The 22,099-nt window shown below is 44.1% G+C and overlaps 1 protein-coding gene across 2 annotated transcripts; it reads right to left on the bottom strand.

Annotated features, from left to right (window-relative positions):
- Positions 1-293: 293 nt before the first annotated feature.
- On the bottom strand, positions 294-9,751 carry LOC125429408. Of its 2 annotated transcripts, XM_048490503.1 has the most exons (5): positions 9,649-9,751; positions 9,441-9,521; positions 6,561-6,615; positions 2,858-3,064; positions 294-1,154 (listed from the first exon to the last, which is right to left on the bottom strand). In XM_048490503.1, exons 2-5 carry the CDS (start codon positions 9,498-9,500, stop codon positions 787-789), a joined length of 690 nt encoding a protein of 229 aa, XP_048346460.1. In that variant the 5' UTR covers positions 9,501-9,521; positions 9,649-9,751; the 3' UTR covers positions 294-786. The 2 variants fall into 2 exon arrangements, with proteins under 2 accessions (XP_048346460.1, XP_048346459.1); XM_048490502.1 differs by having other exon boundaries at positions 9,441-9,751.
- Between the last annotated feature and the right edge of the window lie 12,348 nt (positions 9,752-22,099).

The raw sequence follows: 22,099 nt of genomic DNA, 5'->3' as shown, positions 1-22,099 counted from the left end.
CCTCAGTTTTCATCGATTTGCAATAAGGTGCAGGGGTTTGTGGAGAAAAATCACCCGGACAAAGCTGTTGCAGGCTGTGTCTGCAACTTGTTTAATGACAATATCTTGCCCCATTTCAGACAAATCTTAAAGAGGCATCAGAAACAGACCTCTTTGGACAGCTTTCTGGTACGACATTGGTCCACTGGCTCTGAAGCTGGTCCTAGTGTTATTGTTTGTTACTGTTTTCAGCATTAAACACTTTATTTATTCACCAAAAATGTGTTTTTGGTATGTTTCTTGGAGTGCCGAGAACGGATTAATTGGATTTACATTGATTCCTAAGGAAAAGTTTGCCTCGGTTTTCATCAGTTTCGGTTCTTTTCAGACGGATTACCAACGAAAACCGAGGTTCCACTGTATAGTCATACTCTAGCTTCTAGAAAATGGCTTTGGAAGCTGCCTTTCCAATGCGTATATTCACTGCTAAAAGTGGATGTGATTCAGAAAGTTAATTGTCACCTGTCTAGAATGGATGATGCTTAATTCTTGCCATTTACTAAACATTGAAAGCTATCAAATGGAGATAAGTTGTGATTCTCTGGGTAATCAAGATGTAATCCAAATTTGGGATTTTCTTTTCACTGTTTTGCTGATGTGAGTATATCAGATTGTCCTCCCAAAAATCTTGATGCTAGTTTTAATTTTGATATAGCCAGTATATCAAATTACCTAAGGAGATTTTCCAGAGCAAGCCCCTTAATTCATTGTTGGTTATGAAAGGGCAATATAATTCTCCACTATTTTTTAGAAAGTCAAGTTTGCAGATTTGGACATTTCACTCAGCACAATATTGGCTTCTTCCACATATTTCTTTGACTGCTGTTTGACCAGACTTATTTTGTCAATATTTTCTCTCAGGTTGCCGTGTAGCCGGATCCAATCGAGGTACTCGAGGTTTGCATCTTTTACTCTCTCTTCCATCTTATCCTGGCTCTGGAGCACTGAGCAGATCATTTCCTGGAGTTGTGTTTCTGTACTGATGACTCCTATGGTGGCACGGTTGAGTTCCCCCACCTGCCGCAGAGCTTGTTCCAGTTTCTCAGGCACCTCTTTCTTCTTTGTAGTCAGCCAAAACCTGTACCCCTCCATATGCACCTGCACACCAAAATCACCTGTAAGGCAGAGGAGTGATTAAGATCCCATTTCTGGGAGTCCAAGAGAGGGGGCTAATTGTTTTAATCTTGACAAAACTAAACCCTTGAAACAACAACGCTCCCAAGAGAAGCTAGCTGTCAAAGCTATCAGTGTGCCATGAAATCTGATTATTTCCACTTTGCTTATCAGTGACAAAGTTGTATAAGTACATATATGTGTGTTCTGTGTGATGTAATGGAGTCATTTGACAATATTAAGCCAAGATTAGCCTTGCCACTTGCTTGTAAGAAACAAATCCCCAGTACAGTCCCTCTGGCATGCTCCTCAGAGAAGCCACTTGGGTAAATTTGACCCTTAATCCTATGGCTTTTTCCTGTTACTCATTCAACACAAAAAGTTCAGGTATTGGATAAGTCTAACGAATTCTGATCTAATCTCCTTTCACATTGCCCTCTTGTCTGTCTTATTGTTTGCTTCACCAGCGCTTGGCTCTTCTTTCTGAAGAGTGCTTTGTTGGGTTTTTTTTGGCATGAGTTTGGAAAGCTGGCATTACATAGGAAGGATTGGATTTAAAGGCACGTGAATAAATAATACACAGGAAGGTAAAATCTAAGGAGTGGGAAAAAATACAAGGGCCCACTGGATAGTGCATTTCACTGCAGTATGCAACCCAATCAGGAGGTTAGTCTACAGAAAAAGAAAATCTAAAACCTTAGCATCTTGATGACTTAGTGAGGCAGAAAATCAGGAAGCTGAATTAATCCAGTCATGAAAGGGAGCCTCAAAATTTCTGCACATGGAGATTCCCCAGTTTTAAATTTTAGCAGTGACACATGTGCTAGAAAAGCTAGCACAACACAATGTAACACTGGGCATCATCTAAGCCACTTAAAGAACTAAGATGTCAGCTGCCTAAAACTTGTGTTATAAGTTATAACACATAAATTACATTTGCTATCTTGTCTCCCAGATAGCATTATTATCCTAGAACAGTACAGCATGAGTATCATTCAAAATACAATGAAGTAACACTCCCAATGTATCTAGCAGCCAATGATGCCTACCACCAGAACATGAAAGTGTTTTTTCTCTACCTGAACCTTTTAGAAAGGGAAAGTTGGGAAAACACCTCATGGTGGCCATGAATCATTTCGAAGGGGTGAGTGCAATCAAATATTGTGGTAAAGGTGGGAGGTAACTGAGAATGTTTTGTAAATGTTTTAGTTGACTAGTGCAGAAAGGTCCTGTGTGTAGCAACCTTGGTCTTCCTTTCAAGTACCAACCAGAGCCAACCCTGCTTAACTTCTGGAATCTGATAAGATTAGTTAGGGCTTTCACTCATACTAAGAATGTAAAGAGGAACAACTCAAGGGTTAAATCTGTTCCCAGCTTCTGGTAGTCTCAGCCACTGAATCACATTTGCTTCTATCTTCGTAGGTTATAAGTCTATGCATCTTCATCTCCAAAAGTCAGCCTAACTTACAGAACCCTCTTATTAATGGAAGAACTAGGAATGTAACAACATTTATCCAGAGAAAGATGCTTCTGCCTGGTCCTCTTTCATGAGTTAGGTCTAAAGTTTCTGAGAATTCCGGGAATGAGAAGACCACAGAATTTTGCAACCATATGTATGCGTAGGTCCTAGGGCTGAATAGACTGTTTAAAACTTGTCTATTATAGCACTAGATCTGCTTTGACTTCATTTCCCCTATCAACTTACTGTTTTTCTGCTGTATCTTCTCTATGCATATAGAAAGACTACATGCTGGTGAACAGGAATAAATCTCTTTCAGGCCCTGGATGGCTTCTTTGATAGCCAAATAATCCACTTGCTTCTTGTTGAAGGTCTTGGCAATATCAGCAAACATTGTATCAATGTCAGGCACATTGACCCGTTTAAAGAAGATCTCCCCTTTGCTTGTGAGATCTAGAAAGATGGAAAGAAAGAAGCTCACAACAACCTGCCTCTTAATAAAAAATCAGGAAAAGAGCAATGCAGAAATCACAGGGTCTTTGAGTCAATACCTGAAACTATCAAGAACAGGTAAAGAAGTGAACTTTGAGGATGGAGTAACACAAGGGCATTTCCCCCATGGTCCTAATATCCTGGGATGGGGAGGTGAAACATCCCAGTTTGTGCATGATTCTTGCATGGCTTCGGGTCCTAAATCAGGGCTTCCTTGCAATATTTTCCTTATCCCAGGATTTTCAAAACTCGCCAAATTGGAGGTTCCTTTTAAAAATCCCAGGGTGAGCCTGCTAGAGCCTGCTACAATGCAAAAACCAATCAGGAGCACAGCTGATTTATTTTTCTCACCTAGCCTCCTGATCTCTCCACCTGATGTTCATTCAAGCTGCCACTCAAAAACAACAGCCAATTAGAACGTGGGACACCAAGAATGCTGATAGGTGCTTGCAGCTGCCACTCAAAAACAACAGCCAATCAGAACACGGGATACTGAGCAAGCTCATTACTGTACTTACTATATGTTTACAAAATGTGGCTGACACAGTATTTCAGTCAGTATTAATACTGATCCCAAAATCCCCTGAATATTGGCTTTAACTAAGGTGGCTGATCACTTGACTAGAAATGCTGCCGTTTCACAGACAAGAGGAGATTACAATGCTCTTATGGTCTTGTGAGATACTGCCACTCAAAAACAACAGCCAATCAGAATGCGGTACACCGAGCATGGTGATAGGTGCTTGCAGATGCCACTCAAAAACAATAGCCAATCAGAATGTGGGACACTTGCAATGTGAATACAGAAGTCCCAGGCTTGTGCAAAACAAAATGGAATATTTCATTCAGGTCTCAACTCGTCTCCTCCACAGAAATGGACAGTCGTGTGAAGGGAGAAACCAAGATAAAAGCAACCTGGGATGTATGATCCCGGGTCTATCCCAGGATATGATGTCGGTCCAGAAAACACCAAGGTCTTCCTCACAGAAAATGGGCCTTGACTATCTCAGTTTAAAAAAAACCTTCAAAAGTTGAATGTTTTAATCCTTTTAGCAGCCAGAAATTTTTAAGTAGATTCTACATTTTCCACGGAGGTTATTGCTATGGTGTGTGGCTGATCCACCTGCTTTCCCACTTGCAGTGACATGAGATTGACTAGTTGTTATTAGGGACCTAGAACTGATACCAGTTGGGATAATTTTTGCCTGATTCATGTTATTCTTGAGGTGTGGTATTATAGGTGTCCCTTGTCTTGTGATTGGTTAGGCTGTCACTAGGGATGGCAGAAATAGGACAGGTTGCCACAGGATTAATTAGGAAGTTTTCCACAGCATCTAACAATGAAGGGCTGTTTCTAAAACTTCCTATCGTTCACTGGACTGGCAAAATGAATTGTAGAGAGAATACCCTTAGTGCTGAGCAGCATCAACCAAATCTTTAGCTGCTTGTGCAGCACATTGGGAAAGAGTGTTGGGGCTTGATAATACTTGGCATGGTTGATAAGTGGGCAAAGAAAACCAGACAACAGGAACACTGGCCATGTTGCGAGCCAGGGTGATACTTGCAAAATGGTGGTAGCCAATCTGCTGCCTCAGTTGCAACCCACATTTAAAATCTGAGCGTATAGCTTGACAGTACAGACCATCCATTTAAAAAAACCAGGTTTAATCCATATAATATTTCTGATATCTCTGTGGGTGTGGGAGTGGGTGTGCATGCTATGGCTATGTAGGCTGAAGTTTTAAAGTACAACCCAAGAAATTTCAGAGCCTGTTGATTTAATGGAAACAGTTTAAATCAGTTAAATCAGTCAGTTTTGAGAAATCACAGCCATCATATCCAGAAAATTTCATCAGAATAAGCATGAGAGCCCTACTTAGTATTATCCAACTGAAAGATCGCCCTAGTAGTTCCATGACAACACAATTTGGACTAGATTATATTTTGCAAAGCTATACAACTTAATTGCATCTTTCCAAGCTATGGAATTTTTGACCCATTTGCTAGTAGCATTTCCAGAAGATGTCAGAGAGGGTTTTTATTTGTACCTTTTTTAAAACGGAGAAAGTAAGAAAAATAAGAGAGTATAAAAGAAAAGTCTAGTCAGGGGGTTGGTTTTTGGTTTTTTTTGTACAAAGCATGGTTCCAGTAGGAACCTCTTCTGCTAAATGAATTCTGAGAACGTTTTTTAAAAATCTTGTTTCTGGGGGGGAAAACAACTTTCAGTTTTTCTCTTTGTCAAAGACAGAGCAACTATTAATTCTAATCTCTTTTGCAGTAAGATAAGCAATCGGATTCTGTTTTCTGATATAATATAAATGTAAATGAGCAGGGGACCCACAAAGGCTCCAGGCAAGTAGCTTGTTTTCCCTGTATCCCCTTCCTCCACTATTTTTTCATTCACTTCCCTGGCAGCCACCATAGTTTCTCTCCTTTTCCTACTACCTTTTCCCCTTCTCACCCATCAGCCAACTTTCCTTTATTCGCCATCTTCAGATTTCCTTCCTTCCTACCACTGGGATTCCCTCCATAGGAAAAGTCTGACTGAACTGTGCAATGGCCACTAGCTCAGGGGGCATAGTAATTATGGAGAATGGAACCCAGGGGTCCCTTGAGTGCTGCCCCCCTCGAGTTTTGAAAGGGGCACAGTAGGGCTGGCCCTGTCCCCAAGTTCCATGTGGTTTCAGGTGGCCTGGATCCAACTCCAAACTGCAGGCTTCAAGTCTGCAATGTGAAGCTTCACCCAAATCTTGCTGAGGTCAGGATTGAACTGAGCCTCCGAGCTCACCAGCACCAGCTTTATACTGTTGGCACCCACCCCCCAAGTTCCACCTGATCAGTTGTGGAGCTTGGAGCTGAAGCCAACAGTATGAAGCTGGAGCCTTGAGCTCAGAGGCTCAGTTTGAACTTGGCCTCAGTGAGGCTAGGGTCGCACTTTAAACTTGAAGCCTGCAGTTTAAAGCTAGACCAGGGCCACCTGAAGCCAGCTCAAACAGGTCCTCTCCACTTCCAAACTCCATGTGATGTTTGGGAGTGGGGGTGAGCCCAGCTGACCCTGCTCCCAGCTCCACAAAGAACTTGGGGGCAGGGCCATCCCTACTGGTCACGTTCAACTTCACCCTGCAGAGAGTCCAGGGAAGTGGTGCAGTTGTGAGGGGCATGCAATGCTCTCTCCATGTGACCATTGGGAGTGGCACCCAGGGTTCCAGTCCCGCCTCCCCAGGCCTTCTAGCTGTGCCACCAGCTAGCACAGGGCTAGTCCCAGCTGTACAGTAGCCTTGCTTGCTTTGTTGGGTCCCTGTTGTGCCATGGTTGTGCCAAATAATAATAGATTATTATTTTGTTTTAACTATGAAAGCTGGAGTATATATGGTATGGCTCTATTTGGGCTGAATAGTTATCCTCTTGATCATTTATAAAACAAAGAAATTAAATAATAGATCATTCAGATTCCTACCTTGTCTGGTGTCCTGATGATGTTGTCTAGAACGCTGTGTATTCAGGGGCTCTCTCTGTGAACAGAGCAATGTATTTATAACTTATATTAGCAGTTATCACTTGTGCAAGACTGAATTCTGATTGTCTAAAAATAATTACAAAATTGGTCCTGAGGTTTGGGGATGTCAGAACAATCCTTGAGCAATTACGACCACCTTCTAACTATATTTTAAGATTCCTTCATCAGTACAATGAAATCACAGCAGAAAAAAACCCTAGTTGTCATATTTAATAGTCTAAAGAATTGGGAAAGGATTTCATTTCTGCCATCAGGATAGGAAGTAAGTGTTGCACATATTTATTTATTTATTTATTTATTTATTTATTTATTTATTTATTTATTTATTTATTTATTTATTTATTTATTGTATTTGTATACCGCCCTCCCCGAAGGCTCAGGGCGGTTTCCAACAAAATAAAAAGTTAAAACATCATATATATAAGTTAATTAAAATACATAAAATATTAGACTAGAGATGGCTTCAGCTATTCTATTCCCCCTTTTATGAGACTCCACGGGAGGCCAGATAGTTTGCTTTTTGTTGCAGTTGATATCATCCTGACTGGCTACAAACGCCACAAGGCGGAACAGGAGTCCGCTTTTACAGGCCCTCACCCTGCGGAAACTTTGTAAATCTCGCGAGGGCCCTTGATCTCACCTGGGAAGCCCTGTTCCACTCAGGTAGGGGGGCAGAGCCAGTATGACAAGCCCTGGCCCCTTTGTAGAGAAGAGCCAGCCGATTGGTTCCTTGGGGCCAGGGATCACTCTCAGGTAGGTCCGCCTCCGATGAACGGAGAGGGGCCTAGGAAGGAGACGATATAGGGAGAGAGACGGTCCCTTCAGGATATGCAGGGCCAAGGCCACCGTAATGGCCTTTAAAGGTCAAAAACCAAAAACTTTTAAACATGACCCGGTGCACTCGGGATCGGGCAGCCACAGTGCAGTTGGTATAGGACCGGAGTAATCCGGTCCCTTGCTGTTGCTCCAGAAAGGAGTCTGGCTGCCGCATTCTGTACGAAGTTGTGCCCCTCTAGTTTCCGGATCATGGCGAAAGGTAAGCCCCGTGTAGAGCTGAAAGTTACAGTAGTCTAATCTAGAGGTGACTCGTGGGTATGGATCACTGATGGCCAAGATCTCAGAACGGGAGAGATACGGGGCCGAAGTTGCCATGCCTGCCGCAGATGGTGGTAAAAGCTGCTCATTAGAGGCTGTCTGGGTGACCTGGACCACCAATGATAAAGATGGATCCAGAGTCACCCCCAGGCTCTTGGCGGACAAAGTTAATTTTAATGTCTCGCCAAGAAGGGTAGGCAGGCCAAAGGCCACCGGACACTCCCCCCGGCCCAGCCACAGGACCTCCGTCTTAGTGGGATTCAACTTCAGCTGACTTGCACTCAACCAACCAGCCACAGCATCAAAACAACGCTGGAGAGCATCAGGGGCCGAGGTCGGGCTGCCCTCCATTGTGAACAAGAGCTGGGTGTCATCAGCGTATTGATGACACCGCAGCCCAAAACTCCGAACTAGACTCGCCAGGGGGTGCATGTAGATATTAAAAAGCATCGGGGAGAGTATCGCTCCTTGCGGCACCCCACACATAATGGGGCGACGCTTGGAGATCTCACCCCCCGATGCCACCTGCTGTCCCCGATCTCGGAGGAACGAGATCAGCCAATTTAAGGCTGAATCTCAAACCCCGATACCAGCGAGGCGGTGGACCAAAAGGTCGTGGTCTACCATATCGAACGCTGTGGTGAGATGGAGTCACGCTGAGGTCACATGGAGAGACCTGCGGTCACATGGAGAGAGCATTTGCAACAATATAGACACCCTAGCCTATTATGTAATTTTGGTATGCCCTGTATTGAGTGTACATTCCCTTCAGGGCAGAGTTTCCTTTATGAACATCTTTTCCCACGGCCTAAACTCACTGAGCCACAGATCGGATAAGCCCTGTGGTTTCCAAGAACAGTCAAATTATGAACGTGAAATGGGGGAAGGGAAATAGTGTTGATGGTGATGGCTCTAGGAATTTCCCAGAGCATGATATGATATCATATTCATCAAAACTCCATCCCCAGCCTCACCCCCAATTTTTCTGAGCTTTGCTGGCACAGCAAACACAATCCTGACCCATGTCAGCCAGATGACCCAGAAGAATTCCATGGTCGACCATATAAAAGATCACAGAGGGACTCAGCCCTTTTTTTCCTCTGCTTGTCCCATAACTGCCAGCCAGAGACCCCCAAATCACAGCATGTCCATCCTCAGCAGGCCTTAATTCTGCTGTCTGTTTTGCTCCTCTCTGATATCAGGGCTATCCTCAATGGAAGCTTCATCATTATCACCCGCACAGCACAACACCCCATAGTATGTGATATTATAGTACAGAATTCATGTATTAATTGATGACCTCAAGGCCACTTCGTTTTAACCTTTCTTTTATCTATACATTTGATGCCTTATTCTGGTGCTAAAACTTCTAAGCTACTACTATAACCACTACTATCGTTATGAGTATGTGGATCTATTACAAATGAAAAGGGCCCAACACAACCTAGGCCTGTCATGTGCCTCCAAGAAAGCATCTGAATCTATACCCCCGACTTGTCCTACTGCAATGTTTATGAAGTGCATGGGGCTCCTCTAAATTTCCCTTTTCTCAGCTCAGAAGTCATGATTACCTCATAGACAGACAGCTGTCACCTTGATCTTTGCGCAACAAACCAGGCTGCCCCAGCTACTTTTCATATTTGAACTGACTGATGAGTGCTAAGCTTCATATGGTTTTGCTTTTTAAAAAACTTTGCTGTTTAATTTAAACAGTTGATCTCTTACCTCGCTTGGAGACTCTGACTCACAGGGAAAACAGCAACAGATGCAGGAGGCCATGCTCATCAAGGAAAAATAGAAGAATCTCTAGAAAAAGGAAGTAATTTATGAAAATGTGCCAAACCTTTAATGAGTCTGCAGTCAAATGTTACTGAAATTAAAACAACAAAACAAGTGATTTAAAAACTATTGCTAGCAATGTAGCATATCGCACTCATGCATTTCACTCTCCTGTCTAGGGGCAGGTCCTGCAGACAAACTCTGATTCTTCCTGTGTATTTCTCCTTGTGGGCATAATTGGCTCAGACGAGTCAGACTTGTTCTCTGGCAAACAAACTCGACATTGTTAAACAAGCTCCCAGCACTTGAAAAGACTTTGCACGGGCACGCCTAGAATGTACCATTATCTCCAGTAGGGGTGAAAAGGAACAGGGCACATGAAGGGTCACTGTAAATACCAGTGGAGTAGTACCTGTATCTTTAATACACTCTTCTTAGACTATGTCTTAATACAAGAGGAAAAAGAATTTCCTGATGTTAGTATTGACAGAAAATTATTTTACGTTAATTGTTTGGACAAGAATTGAAACAGATTTGCTCATAATTGGATATATAACTGGATACTTAATTGGATATATAACTGTAATTATGCACTGCATATATTTTCAAATTAAAGATTCTGCAGATCCCGTCTATGGATTAACACTTTTACCATAATCTGTAATTTTTATAGATTCAAGTGCCCTGTCTTCCCCTCAAGCTACAGAAACTGGCCCTTTCCGCACGAACACACCCTATACTCTATACACATACACTATACACATCCTATACACTAACACACCCAAATTAAAAAATATAGCTTGCAAGAGGTGCTTCTTCCCATAGCTGGTAGTGGTAGTGGGTAGAAGCTATGTGCCTTCATACATGAACCTGCCTTATACTGAATCAGATTATTGGTCCATTAAGGTTGACATTATTTATTTATTTATTTATTTATTTATTTATTTATTAAATTTATAGGCCCCTCAACCCCGAAGGGCTCGAGGCGGCTCACAACATGACTGTTTCCAGAACAGTAAATCAATATAACATAAAATCTAACTCATTAAAATTCAGCAGCAATTAAAACAATAAATACAGATTAAACAACAAAGGTTGTGTAAAAACACACACACAGGCGCCCGGTCTAAAGGCCAAAGGAGAAGGGAGGAGAGGCAGGGCCCAGGATGGAATCAGGGCCCTACCAAGATGGAAAAGGCAGCTTAGTTCCGGTTTCAGTGGGGGGCAATAGAACCGTGGCCAGCCCCTCCAAAAGCCCGGTGGAATAGCTCCATCTTACAGGCCCTGCAGAATTCACCAAGGTCCCACAGGGCCCGGACAGCTGGAGGTAGAGCATTCCACCAGGCAGGGGCCAGAGCCGTAAAGGCCCTGGCCCGGGTCGAGGCCAGCCGCATTGTCGCAGGGCCAGGGATCACCAGCAGTTCTGCCGCAGTTGACTGCAGCGGCCTATGTGGGACATAATGGGTGATGCAGTCCCGTAGGTATGAAGGCGCCATGCCACGTAAGGCCTTAAAGGTCAATACCAACACCTTGAAAACGATCCGGAACTCCACTGGGAGCTAGTGCAAACGGCATAGCACAGGGGTGATATGATCTAGATAATCACCACCTGTCAACAGCCAGGCCGCTGCATTCTGGACCAGCTTCAGCTTCCGGATCAGTCGCAAGGGAAGGCCTGCGTAGAGCAAGTTACAGTAATCCAACCTCGAGGTGACTGTCGCATGGATCACAGTGGCCAGGTCGGACTGGGAGAGATAGGGAGCCAGCCGCCATGCCTGGCGAAGATGAAAAAATGCAACCCGGGTAATATGGGCCACCTGGGCCTCCATTGATAATGAAGAGTCCAGGCGAACCCCCAGGCTGCAAGCCAGGGACATCGGGGCCAACGCAACCCCCTCCAAAACAGGCGGCTGGAATTCCCTCGGTCTCTCCCCTCGGCCCAGCCAGAGGACCTCGGTCTTCGTTGGATTAAGTTTTAACCTACTCTGCCTCAACCAACCAGCGACCGACTCCAAACAGTACTGCAGAGCTGCAGGGGAAGAGGCCGCCCCCCTCTCCATCAACAGAATGAGCTGGGTGTCATCCGCATATTGGTGACAAACCAGCCCAAAACTCCGCACCAGTTGAGCAAGGGGTCGCATGTAGATGTTAAATAAAAGCGGGGAAAGCAAGACCCCCTGAGGGATCCCACAACTAAGTGGGGCCCTATGGGAAGCCTCATCCCCACACCACACCTGCTGACCCCGACCCTGGAGAAACGAGGCAATCCACTGAAGGACAATGCCCCGTATCCCAGAGGCAGCCAGGCGGTGGATCAAAAGGTCGTGATCGACCATATCAAACGCTGCTGTGAGATCAAGCTGCACCAGCAGCGCCGATTCGCCTCGGTCTAGCTGCATGCGGAGTGTATCTGTGATGGCAATGAGGGCGGTCTCCATCCCATGCCCAGCATGGAAGCCGGACTGGAAGGGATTGAGCACCGATGTATCCTCCAGGAAGCCCTGAAGCTGCGCCAGCACCACTCTCTCAATTACCTTCCCCAGAAACGACAAATTCGAAATGGGGCGGTAATTGGCCAGATCACCAGGATCTAAAGATGGTCTTTTCAAGAGTGGGCGGACCACTGCCTCCTTCAACCCACCCAGAAACACTCCTTGCTCAAGAGAGCAGTTAACTATATTCAACAGGTGGGGTCATAACTCCTCCCGGCAAGCTTTTATCAGCCAGGAGGGGCACGGATCCAGAGGACAGGTAGTAGGCCTAACAGCAGCTAGGACCCTGTCAACATCAGGCTCGCAGAGTAGGGAAAACCGGTCCAAGCTTGGACCCGAAGACGGCGAGGGAGCCTCGAGTTCCCTTACTGTATCAACTGTGGCTGGAAGGTCCCGGTGGAGTGACGCGACTTTATCCACAAATAAGCTCTGAAATGCCTCACAGCCGATAGCCAATTGAGAATTTGTAGACCCCTCCACCAGAGAGGTGAGGGATCGAACAATCCGAAATAGTTGTGCTGGACGGGAGCTAGCAGATGTGAGAGAGGACGAGAAATAGGCACTCTTCGTCCTCTTTATCGCCAACTCATAGGCCTTCATAAACGTCCTATAAGTTGTTCGCGCCACTTCGTCGCAAGACTTCCTCCACGCTCACTCTAGCCGTCTGAGTTCTCGTTTCATTTGGCGTAGCTCCTCGGTATACCAAGGAGCAGAGGCGCAGAGGGTGCTTGGGAGCAATTTCCTCGATGGCATTGGAGAGTCTGGAGTTCCAGTCTATCACCTGCTCATCGAGTGTGCCAGGGGGCCCAGGGTCCCGCAGAGCATTCAGGAACCCAACTGGTTCCATAAGTCTCCGCGGGCGGACATAAATAAGTCCGTCGCCTAGACAGGGTTGGTGCGGCGAATCCACCCGGACCTTCAGGGCAAAATGGTTGGACCATGGCACTCTGCTAACAGAGGATACGACCATATTCACTCCTGCCCCCCAAACCAGATCCAATGTGTGACCAGCCTCATAAGTGGCGCTGGTGTTTAATAGGGAGAGTCCTAGCATCGCCATGGATGACACCAGGTCCACTGCTGCTGAGCATGAGGTGGCGTCATCTACTGAGACTGGCAGCAGTTCACCAAGGTTTTGGACAGAAGACCTTCTCTTAACCTACCTACTAATCCTTTTTAGCTGGAGATGCTAGGGACTGAACCTGGAATCTTCTGCTTTCCAAGCAGATGCTGTGCCACTTGTAAGGATTAGCCTATCAGTTTATCTCAACTCAAAAGAGCTTGTTCTACTCAAAATGGGTGAACATATTTGATTACTGCTACCTAGTGAATTTCAAAGCACAACCACTAGCTTCCTGTTGGAGGGTTGTAGTAACAAGCCATGGGAAATAACATCCAGCAAATTATTGCCACCAGAGGGAGAGATAGCTTGCTATATGCCTCGTGGGAACCGAACAAGATAGCAGTTAAACAAAAGACAAACACTTTATTTATGGAATAAAAAAATGGCCATTTCCATGAATTTATTGGCTTGACAGAATAGTAAGCGTAAGGCGCAGCATGGGGTCTGATCCTTGTGTTGGGCAGCCCAGAAGGCTGTCCCCCAACCTGGGATTGGTCGGCAGCCAAGCAAAGAGGGCCTGCACGTGGCCCGCCCTGGCTTTTAACAGTGATGGGCGGCGACGGGGCCTGGTGTCAGAACCCTGCGTCCTGGCCAGCCCCGCCCCCCAGTCAATGGGCTGTGCCACCCATCGCCTGCACAGGGCGGCCCTGTGACGCGGCAGCCTGGCGGAAGAGGGGAAAGGGAGGCAACGCGACGCCCTTCCCCCGGCGGCAACGGCGGCCCAGGTAAGTCTGGTCCGCTTCTTTCTTTTCAAACTTCCCTAGTATGACTTCATAATGATTTGGTGGGAATTGTACATATAGTTTGAGGCCAAGGTAACTACAGTTCCTATCAATGTGGAAATAATTTACCCTGGAGATGTTTGGGAAGAGTAATTTTTAGGAAAGATGGGCAATTCTTTGGGGCTTATCCTCTTTTTAAAGAGCCCTTGGAATATCTAAAATTTGTGGCTTGGAAAGAGGAAAAGGGGTAAGTAGTGAGGAGGACAGTGTGTACTTGATTGTGTAGACACACATGCATATGTTCATTGTAAGCATTATACAAATGGTGGTCAATAATTTTTGGCATTTCGTGGAAATTCTGGGTCAAGCATGGGGGTATCTGACAACACTTCAGTACTCTAAAAATAATAACAAAATACACATCCATCTACGTAACCTTTCATGTTAACCTTTCTGATAGATTCTAAAGTGTATTATCTATTATCTATTGCGGGGTTTTTTTGTAACACATTTTAGATGACCACATGAGGGAAAAAAAGAAGCAGCATCTGTGGAATACCAAGTTGACACACAGTACTAGTTTGTCAAGCTAAAACGTGCCAGGAGATTGCCAGACTGCCTTTATGAAATATAGCTTGAGAACAGAACGCCTTTGCCACCTCTGCCTAACTGTGTTTTCTATGCCAGAGAATATTGAAACCATGCCCTGTTGGCACCAGTTCTGATTATCAAAAAAGGCATAAATTTCATGAGCTGGGGACCATTTTCTTTAGGCAGATCATGCCAAGTTGATCACTGCACAGATCATCATCCCAGGAACAGCCATTTCTTGCTGTTTCTGAGGTAAACTACTGGTCTCTATGTGCATCAAAAACCATGAGGCATCCCTGCTGTACTTGGGACGTGGCAAAACTGGCTTAGTCAGAATTTCTTGGATTATACATTTGAAATAAATTAAAAGAAAAAATGACCTTTGAAAAAGTTGAGTCAGTACTACATAAAACTCACTCTGTGAAATCCCACAGAACTAAAAAGTTACTTTTAAAGCTGCATAATATAAACTGTAAATTTAATTATCTGTGCAGGTTAATTATCTGTACATCAGTATCAGAAACTTAATGGATGATTAAGCCAATTCATTTGTCTTCTAATTATATGCTCATTTTGACTTCCACCAGCCAGAGGCAACTCAGAACACTACACTGACTAAGAATGTAAATGTATATAGCACCCTATGAAGCTGAACATGTATAATAATAAAACACACGAGTGTGTTACCTGTTGCCTCTGTGTGCCTGATCTACTGCTGATTCCCAGCCTGTTTATTGGATCTCCTGTACCGTGACCTGTGGACTGACTCTTGACTATGGTTTTGCCTTCAGCCTGCCCTGACCCATTGGCCTGTTTTCTGACAACGCTTGTGTCTGCCACCTGCCTTGACCCATTGGACTGTCTTCCAACTACGCTGCTGCCACCTGTTTGGCCCTGTGGTGCTGGACCTGACCACGCCCCCATGCCCTGCCTGCCAGCAGCACAATTTCACTCAATCAGTAAAAAAGCAGAATATGTAGAAAACGCTGACTTTTAGTCCTTAAGAACAGACAAAACATAAATGAAAATAACTAAAATCACTTTAGCATTGAAGTTGACTAACTGCCATCTCCATTACCCAGAATGCCACATAATTCAGTCTTAAAGGGGCAGTAGTAAATTAACAAACATAAAACTTACAACAATTATTACTTCCTGAAGGCACGTGTGTGGAAGAGGGAGGAAAATAAGGTTATCAGGCGTTTTCTTCACGGACAAAATATCCTAGGATAAGGAGGTGAAACATCCCGGTTTGGGCATGGCTTCCGCATGGCTTCCGGGCCTAACTCGGGGTTGCCCTGCAAGATTTCCCTTATCCCGCAGCTTTCAAAAAATGATGAAATTGGTGGGTTTTTTTTAAAAGCCTGTGCAGATCCCGCTCCCATGCAAACACAGTGGGAGATGGACTGGTTTATAGGGTTGGAGATTCGGACAGTCGAAATCCGAATTTTTACCGAATCTGCACGGATTCGGACGGATTCGGAAGAGCAGGGGCCGAATTTGAGCTGTCCGAATCCTAACAGATCCGAATCCATGGGATTCGGATTACCAGCCGAATTGCGTTTTTATTTTTTGGTGTTTTTTTCACATTTCGGACTGCAGGGGAGACATTTTTAAACATATCAGCACCAGATTTTCAGGGTATCATCAGGAGACTGTCCTGATGATACCCTCCAAGTGTGGTGCATTTTGGTTTAGGGGGGCCAAAGTTATGGACCCCCAAAAGTGGTGTCCCTATCCCCCATTCTTTCCAATGGGAACTAAGGAGATGAGGGCTACCCTTTTGAGGGTCCATAACTTTGGCCCCCCTGAACCAAACTGCACCAAACTTGGAGGGTATCATCAGGACAGTCTCCCTGATACTGAAATATTGGTACCGGAGATGCATCTACAAATGCGTCCCCTGCAGGCACCCCCAGAAATTTGCCCAAGATTCTTTGTTCTGCAGTGACTTAGCTGTATTGCTGTCAATGGGGAATTTCTGGTAGGGGGCTGTGGAGTGCACATTTTTCATGGTAAACCCACAAAACTTTCAGGGTATCTTCAGGAGAGTCTCTGGATGACACCATCCAGGTTTGGGGAACTTTACTTCAGGGGGAAGTGGGAGATGGGCCTACCCTTTGGGGTCCCATAGATTAAACCCTGAAGCAAAATTCCCCAAACCTGGATGGTCATCCAGAGACTAATTTTGTGACCCTTGCTCAGAAATGTGCACCTCACAGCCCTCTACCAGAAATTCCCCATTGACAGCAATACAGCTAAGTCACTGCAGAACAAAGTATCTTGGGCAAATTTCTGGGGGTGCCTGCAGGGGACGCATTTTGAGATGTATTGGCACCAAATTATCAGGGTATCATCAGGTGACTGTCCTAATGTTGCCCACCAAGTTTGGTGCAGTTTGGTTCAGGTATGGACCCTCAAAGGGGTGCAACTATCCCCATTGTTTCCAATGGGAGCTGATAGGGGATGGGGGCTACACCTTTGAGAGTCCATAACTTTGGCCCCCCTGAACCAAACTGCACCAAACTGTGGGGTGTCATCAGGACAGTCTCCTGATATTACATAGTTGAATGTCACTAGCTTTAAAAATGCTGGTTTCAGCGTGTTTCACCATCACTCACTCCAGCAGGCTTCATGTGCAGGAGCGGTGAAACATGAAAACCAGAATTTTTAAAGCTAGTGGCACCAAATTTCAGGGTATCATCAAGAGACTGTCATGATGATACCCTCCAAGTTTGGTGCAGTTTGGTTCAGGGGGGCCAAAGTTATGGACCCTCAAAGGGGGGCCTCTATCCCCCATTGTTTCCAATGACAGCTAAGGAGATGGTGGCTACCATTTTGAGGGTCCATAACTTTGGCCCCCCCTAAACCAAACTGCACCAAGCATGGGGGTGTCATCAGGACAGTCTCCTGATGATACCCTGATATTTTGGTGCTGATATGTCTAAAAATGTGCCCCTACAGGCACCCCCAAAAATTTGCCCAAGGTTCTTTTTTCTGCAGTGACTTCTGCATTGCTGTCAATGTGGAATTTCTGGTGGAGGGCTGTGGGGTGCACATTTATCAAGGTACAGTCACAAAATGTTCAGGGTATCTTCAGGAGAGTCTTTGGATGACACCATCCAGGTTTGAGGAACTTTGCTTATGGGGGCAGTGGGAGATGGACCCTACCCATAACATTGAACCCCTTGAAGCAACGGTCACCAAACCTGGATGGTGTCATGAAGAGACTCTCCTGAAGACACCCTGAAAGTTTTGTGGGTTTACCATGAGAAATGTGCACTCCACAGCCCTCCCACAGAAATTTCCCATTGGCTGCAATGGAGCCAGCCAGCCACTACAGAGCACAGAATCTGGGCAAATTTCTTTGGGTGACTATGAGGGGTGCAGTTTTAGAGCTACTGTCACCAAAATTTCAGGGTATCATACAGGTACTGTCCCTATGATAATCCCCAAGTTTGGTGAAGTTTGGTTCAGGGGTCCAACGTTATGGACCTTCAAAAGTGTAGCCCCCATCTCCTGTTAGCTTCCATTGGAAACAATGGGGGATGGGGCACCCCTTTTGAGGGTCAATAACTTTGCCCCCCCTGAACCAAACTGCATCAAACTTGGGGAGAATCTGGACAGTCTCCAGATGATATCCTGAAATTTTGGTGCCGCTAGCTTTAAAAATTGCGACCCCTGCAGGCCAAAACGTGTAAAAACACCCAAAATTAAAAAAAATAATAAAACGGACCCGAATTTTTCGGATTTACCCGAATTTTCGGGTATATCCGAATTGGCTATGATTCGGATTCGGGCATACAAATCATTTTATGCCCCAAAATACCCAAATCCGAATTTTACCGAATTTTTTTAGTATTGACCAACCCTACTGGTTTATTTTTCCAGCTTCGCCGCCTGCTCTCCCTGTCCTACAGCTGCAGCCAATCAGAACGTCAGAGAAACCAAATCTACATAAACTACATATATGTAAGTAAACTACGTAAACATAAACGTTTCTGTGGAAAATGAAAATAAACTGGGAGCTCTTCAGTTTTCTCAGTATTAGAAAAGAACTCCTCATATGTTGTCATAGGTAGGGAAGGATGTTCCTACACAGCCATGAAGAGGATTAGACATTTCTTCATAATCATAGAACTCATTAATTGGCTCCTTATTGACTTGATGATCATTGGTGAATTATGCACAGGGCAAATATAATGGGTGTAGGATGCTATAAAAGGCCGGGGGGGGGGGGGACTTCACACAGGTTCTATCCCCAAAATGACAGGTCCTGCCCTGTTTTACTTTCCCTCAATTCAGGATTTTTGGAAATCACTAAACCAATAATCCTTTTCCAAAAATCCCAGGTTGGAGCCACTCCCATGCAAATAGCCAGGCAGGAGGCACTTTATTTTCCTCCCTTCTATCCACCATCACAGAGAATCTGTCCTGCCATTGCAGGAAGGTCCCTTTTTCTTTTAATTTTTTTGCGTGTTGCATATACATCGCTACATAGGTGCAACCAATCATATTATGGGAAGATTGTCTTGGCTGTGGGGATTCATCCCTGCATAGCTACACATGTTTTATAGGAAATTTAAAGAGAGAGAGAGAGAGAGAGAGAGAGAGAGAGAGAGAGAGAGGTGTCTCTGTGTGAAGGTGTGAAAGCAACCCTGATTGTTTTCAAAGGTCTCCAATCGCTGCCTGCATAGCACATATGTGAATGGGGAAAAGGAAAACGGGTTCCTCTATGATGCCTGGAACCTGTTATACATTTGCTGTGCAGAATCGACCATAGTCATAATAGTACAGTACAGTAAACCTTTATTAGGCATAAATAATTCTACATACAGTATGTTCGTTTCATAAACAACAATACAACAAGGCATCCAATACACTAAGTTAGGATAAATTATACACAAACTTTCTGGAGACCTATTGTGATATCCATATGTTAATTAAAGCTGATATAAACAACTTCTCATGAGCCTCAGACATTAAATCAATGTAATTTAGATGATTTGATACATCGAGGGACACATTTTAGTACCGTCTTTGAGATATTACTTCCGCTAGATATGTAGCGACCCTAAAGGTTATCTCAGAAGATGTATCACTGAGTAAATACTTCACTACATAAGCCGAAGGCAAATTTGTTTTATCTTTGATAATCGGGGTTATATAGTGACTACGTAGTGCAGGGTGAAGCTGACATTCTAGGAGGATATGCTGTATTGTATCCACGGCATTTACAGAGCATGGGCATCGTCTGTCAGCAAATAAAACACCTTGAAATCTCCCGATTGTAACTTTGGAAGGAAAGGCATTTACTCTGGCAAGCATAAATGCTCTGCGACGAGATGGACTGTCGAGACTACAGAGGTATAGTCATAATACACACAGCACTTTACTACAATGCAAAATCTGTCACATTTTCTTCATCTTCACAAATTCATCCAGATAATTTAGAGTTACATACAATTTACTGTTACTCATCCTGTGCAGAGGCCTTACAGGTGACAGTGATATCTGGACAGCAGATCCTTATACAAATTGTTGTTCAAGATAAAAAAGCTAGTTCATAAAATCCGTAAAATAAGATGTACTGTGGACTGCTGATTTCATTGTAGCACCAATGTATTTAATTAGCAAATATGTATTTAAAACATACATTGCTGTTTCTTTGTAGGAACTTGCTTTGTGAAAAAAAAAATCCAAACCAAGAACTGGAAAATGTATTCAAAAAATAAATCATCAACCAAACTATACAAACAATGGAAGATGAAACTTACTGAAAGAACATGGCTTTTTTAAATCACTGAGGTGAATAGATCACAGATATATTGTGACACTAAAAAAACCCCTTCCTTCTGATGATTCATAGTATCTAAATAATTTTTAAATGGATGCTGATGTTCCCTCTTTCTTAACAACAAACACACACCCCTTCCTGCAGGCTCACTGCCACAGTTTTTAAAAGGAGACAGCTTTATGTAAAACACAGCTGCAAGTCATACAGACAATTTACAAGTCTCAATGTTCTTATTTAGGTAGAGGTCCCTCAGCATAGATATTCTTAATGGTGGACCCCAATGGTGGAATGTCATTAATCAGATGCTAATGGACAGGAAGGTGGGTGGCTGCTGATAGTTTTGGACCATTTGAGATGGTTTTGGAAAGTTGCCAGCTTGTGTGTTAAAAAAATACTTTGACATGTTTCAAACAATATGGGCTTTACAATGTTATAAAATATGGGGTGGCTGGAGCTGTTTTTGCACTGGACTCAAGCCAGCAAGACCTCAGAATTCCAGCCAGCTGTAACCTAGAGTCAAATGTTTGTCTGAGCTGTTCAAGGTCATCTGTTCTCCTTGATTTGTGTGCCCTGAGATTTGCATGGTGCCATAAATGAGATATTGCTCCTGTGTAGAAGACAGTCCTTGCCTGCTGAAACCTTCAGTTATTTCGCACATCTGCAAATGCACAGGACTGCCTAATTGCATACTGAAATGAATGCCCTACGTAACATCACCAGGACAGTGGCACTGAAATTCATTCAGGCAGATAGTTGGAATGAATTTGTGAAGCTCGAGCAAATATGAGTGATTTAATCTAGAGATACTTTGTAAACAATTCATAACAATCTGCTAGTCCTTAATATTATCTTTTTGCAGATTGATTTAGATGATCTTACTGCAAAGAAGAACCTTGCTGAATGACTTCAAATCAGAGGTAGAGTTAGGGAAAACTGTGCTCGGCGCGCACCCCCTGTTCTGGTGCCGCCCGTCCTGCTCCAGAACTCCCCCGGAAAGCCCCAGAATGCCCCCATGGCATGCCTCTTCAGCGATTCTGCTACTGGATCAAATGTGACAGAAGTGGAGAAGGGACTATTTTTGCTGTCACCACATAGAAGAGTTTCAATTTAATCCCTGCCTTTCTATCCTGTAAGAAGACTCAAGACAGTTAACAACTCCTTTCCCATCCTCTCCCCACAACAGATACCTTGTGAGGTAGGTGGGACTGAGAGTGTTCTGAGAGTACTGTGACTAGACCAAGGTCACCCAGCAGGCATCACATGTAGGTGCTGGGAAACAAATCCAGTTCATCAGATAAGAGTCTGCTGATCAAGTGGAGGAGTGGATAACCAAATCTGGTTCTCCAGATTAGAATCTACTGCTCTTAACCACTACACCACGCTGACTTTTGACACTATGTAAACATGAAGCTGTGCACTAATCCATTCTCATTCCTCCCACACACATACAATTTACACTCAAACTACCTGCCTAACCTATCCTATTTTACTGACAAATCTGCTCTTACCAAACCCTGTAATCTTCCCTATTTTTTGTTGAAATCCCATTGCTATGGAATTAGTTAGCTGCCATGCATTTAGCCCACTCAATGCAATTGAGTGGGCTAAATGCATGATTTGATTTGAACCACATGCTGGTCATGTGCTGGCCCCATCAGCTGAGCAATACTAATTGGCCCTTTTCATACTCAGGCTTTTCTGTGTAGAAGCCTGATCAGATGTATATAGCACTTATAACAAAATTCTAATATTTTAATGGTTTAAATTTATTCCGGAATAATTTTTTTCAGAATTTTATTCTTTTTAATCTTCTATTTCAATCTTCTATTTCAATCTTCTATTTCAATCTTCTATTTTAATTCAGATTGACCTTTTATTAT

This window comes from Sphaerodactylus townsendi, linkage group LG03 (assembly GCF_021028975.2).
Source record: "Sphaerodactylus townsendi isolate TG3544 linkage group LG03, MPM_Stown_v2.3, whole genome shotgun sequence".
In the NCBI taxonomy this organism is placed as follows: Eukaryota; Metazoa; Chordata; class Lepidosauria; order Squamata; family Sphaerodactylidae; genus Sphaerodactylus; species Sphaerodactylus townsendi.
The sequence above is the reverse complement of the archived record's forward strand: the minus strand, read 5'-3'. Positions and strand labels throughout refer to the sequence as shown.

Coding starts and splice junctions, on each gene's coding strand:
- LOC125429408 (XM_048490502.1), bottom strand. CDS start 9,500: ATGAGCATGGCCTCCTGCATCTGTTGCTGTTTTCCCTGTGAGTCAGAG. Junction 6,616..9,440: donor AGTCAGAGTCTCCAAGCGAG/GTAAGAGATCAA, acceptor CTCTGTTCACAG/AGAGAGCCCCTGAATACACA. Junction 3,065..6,560: donor TCATCAGGACACCAGACAAG/GTAGGAATCTGA, acceptor CCATCTTTCTAG/ATCTCACAAGCAAAGGGGAG.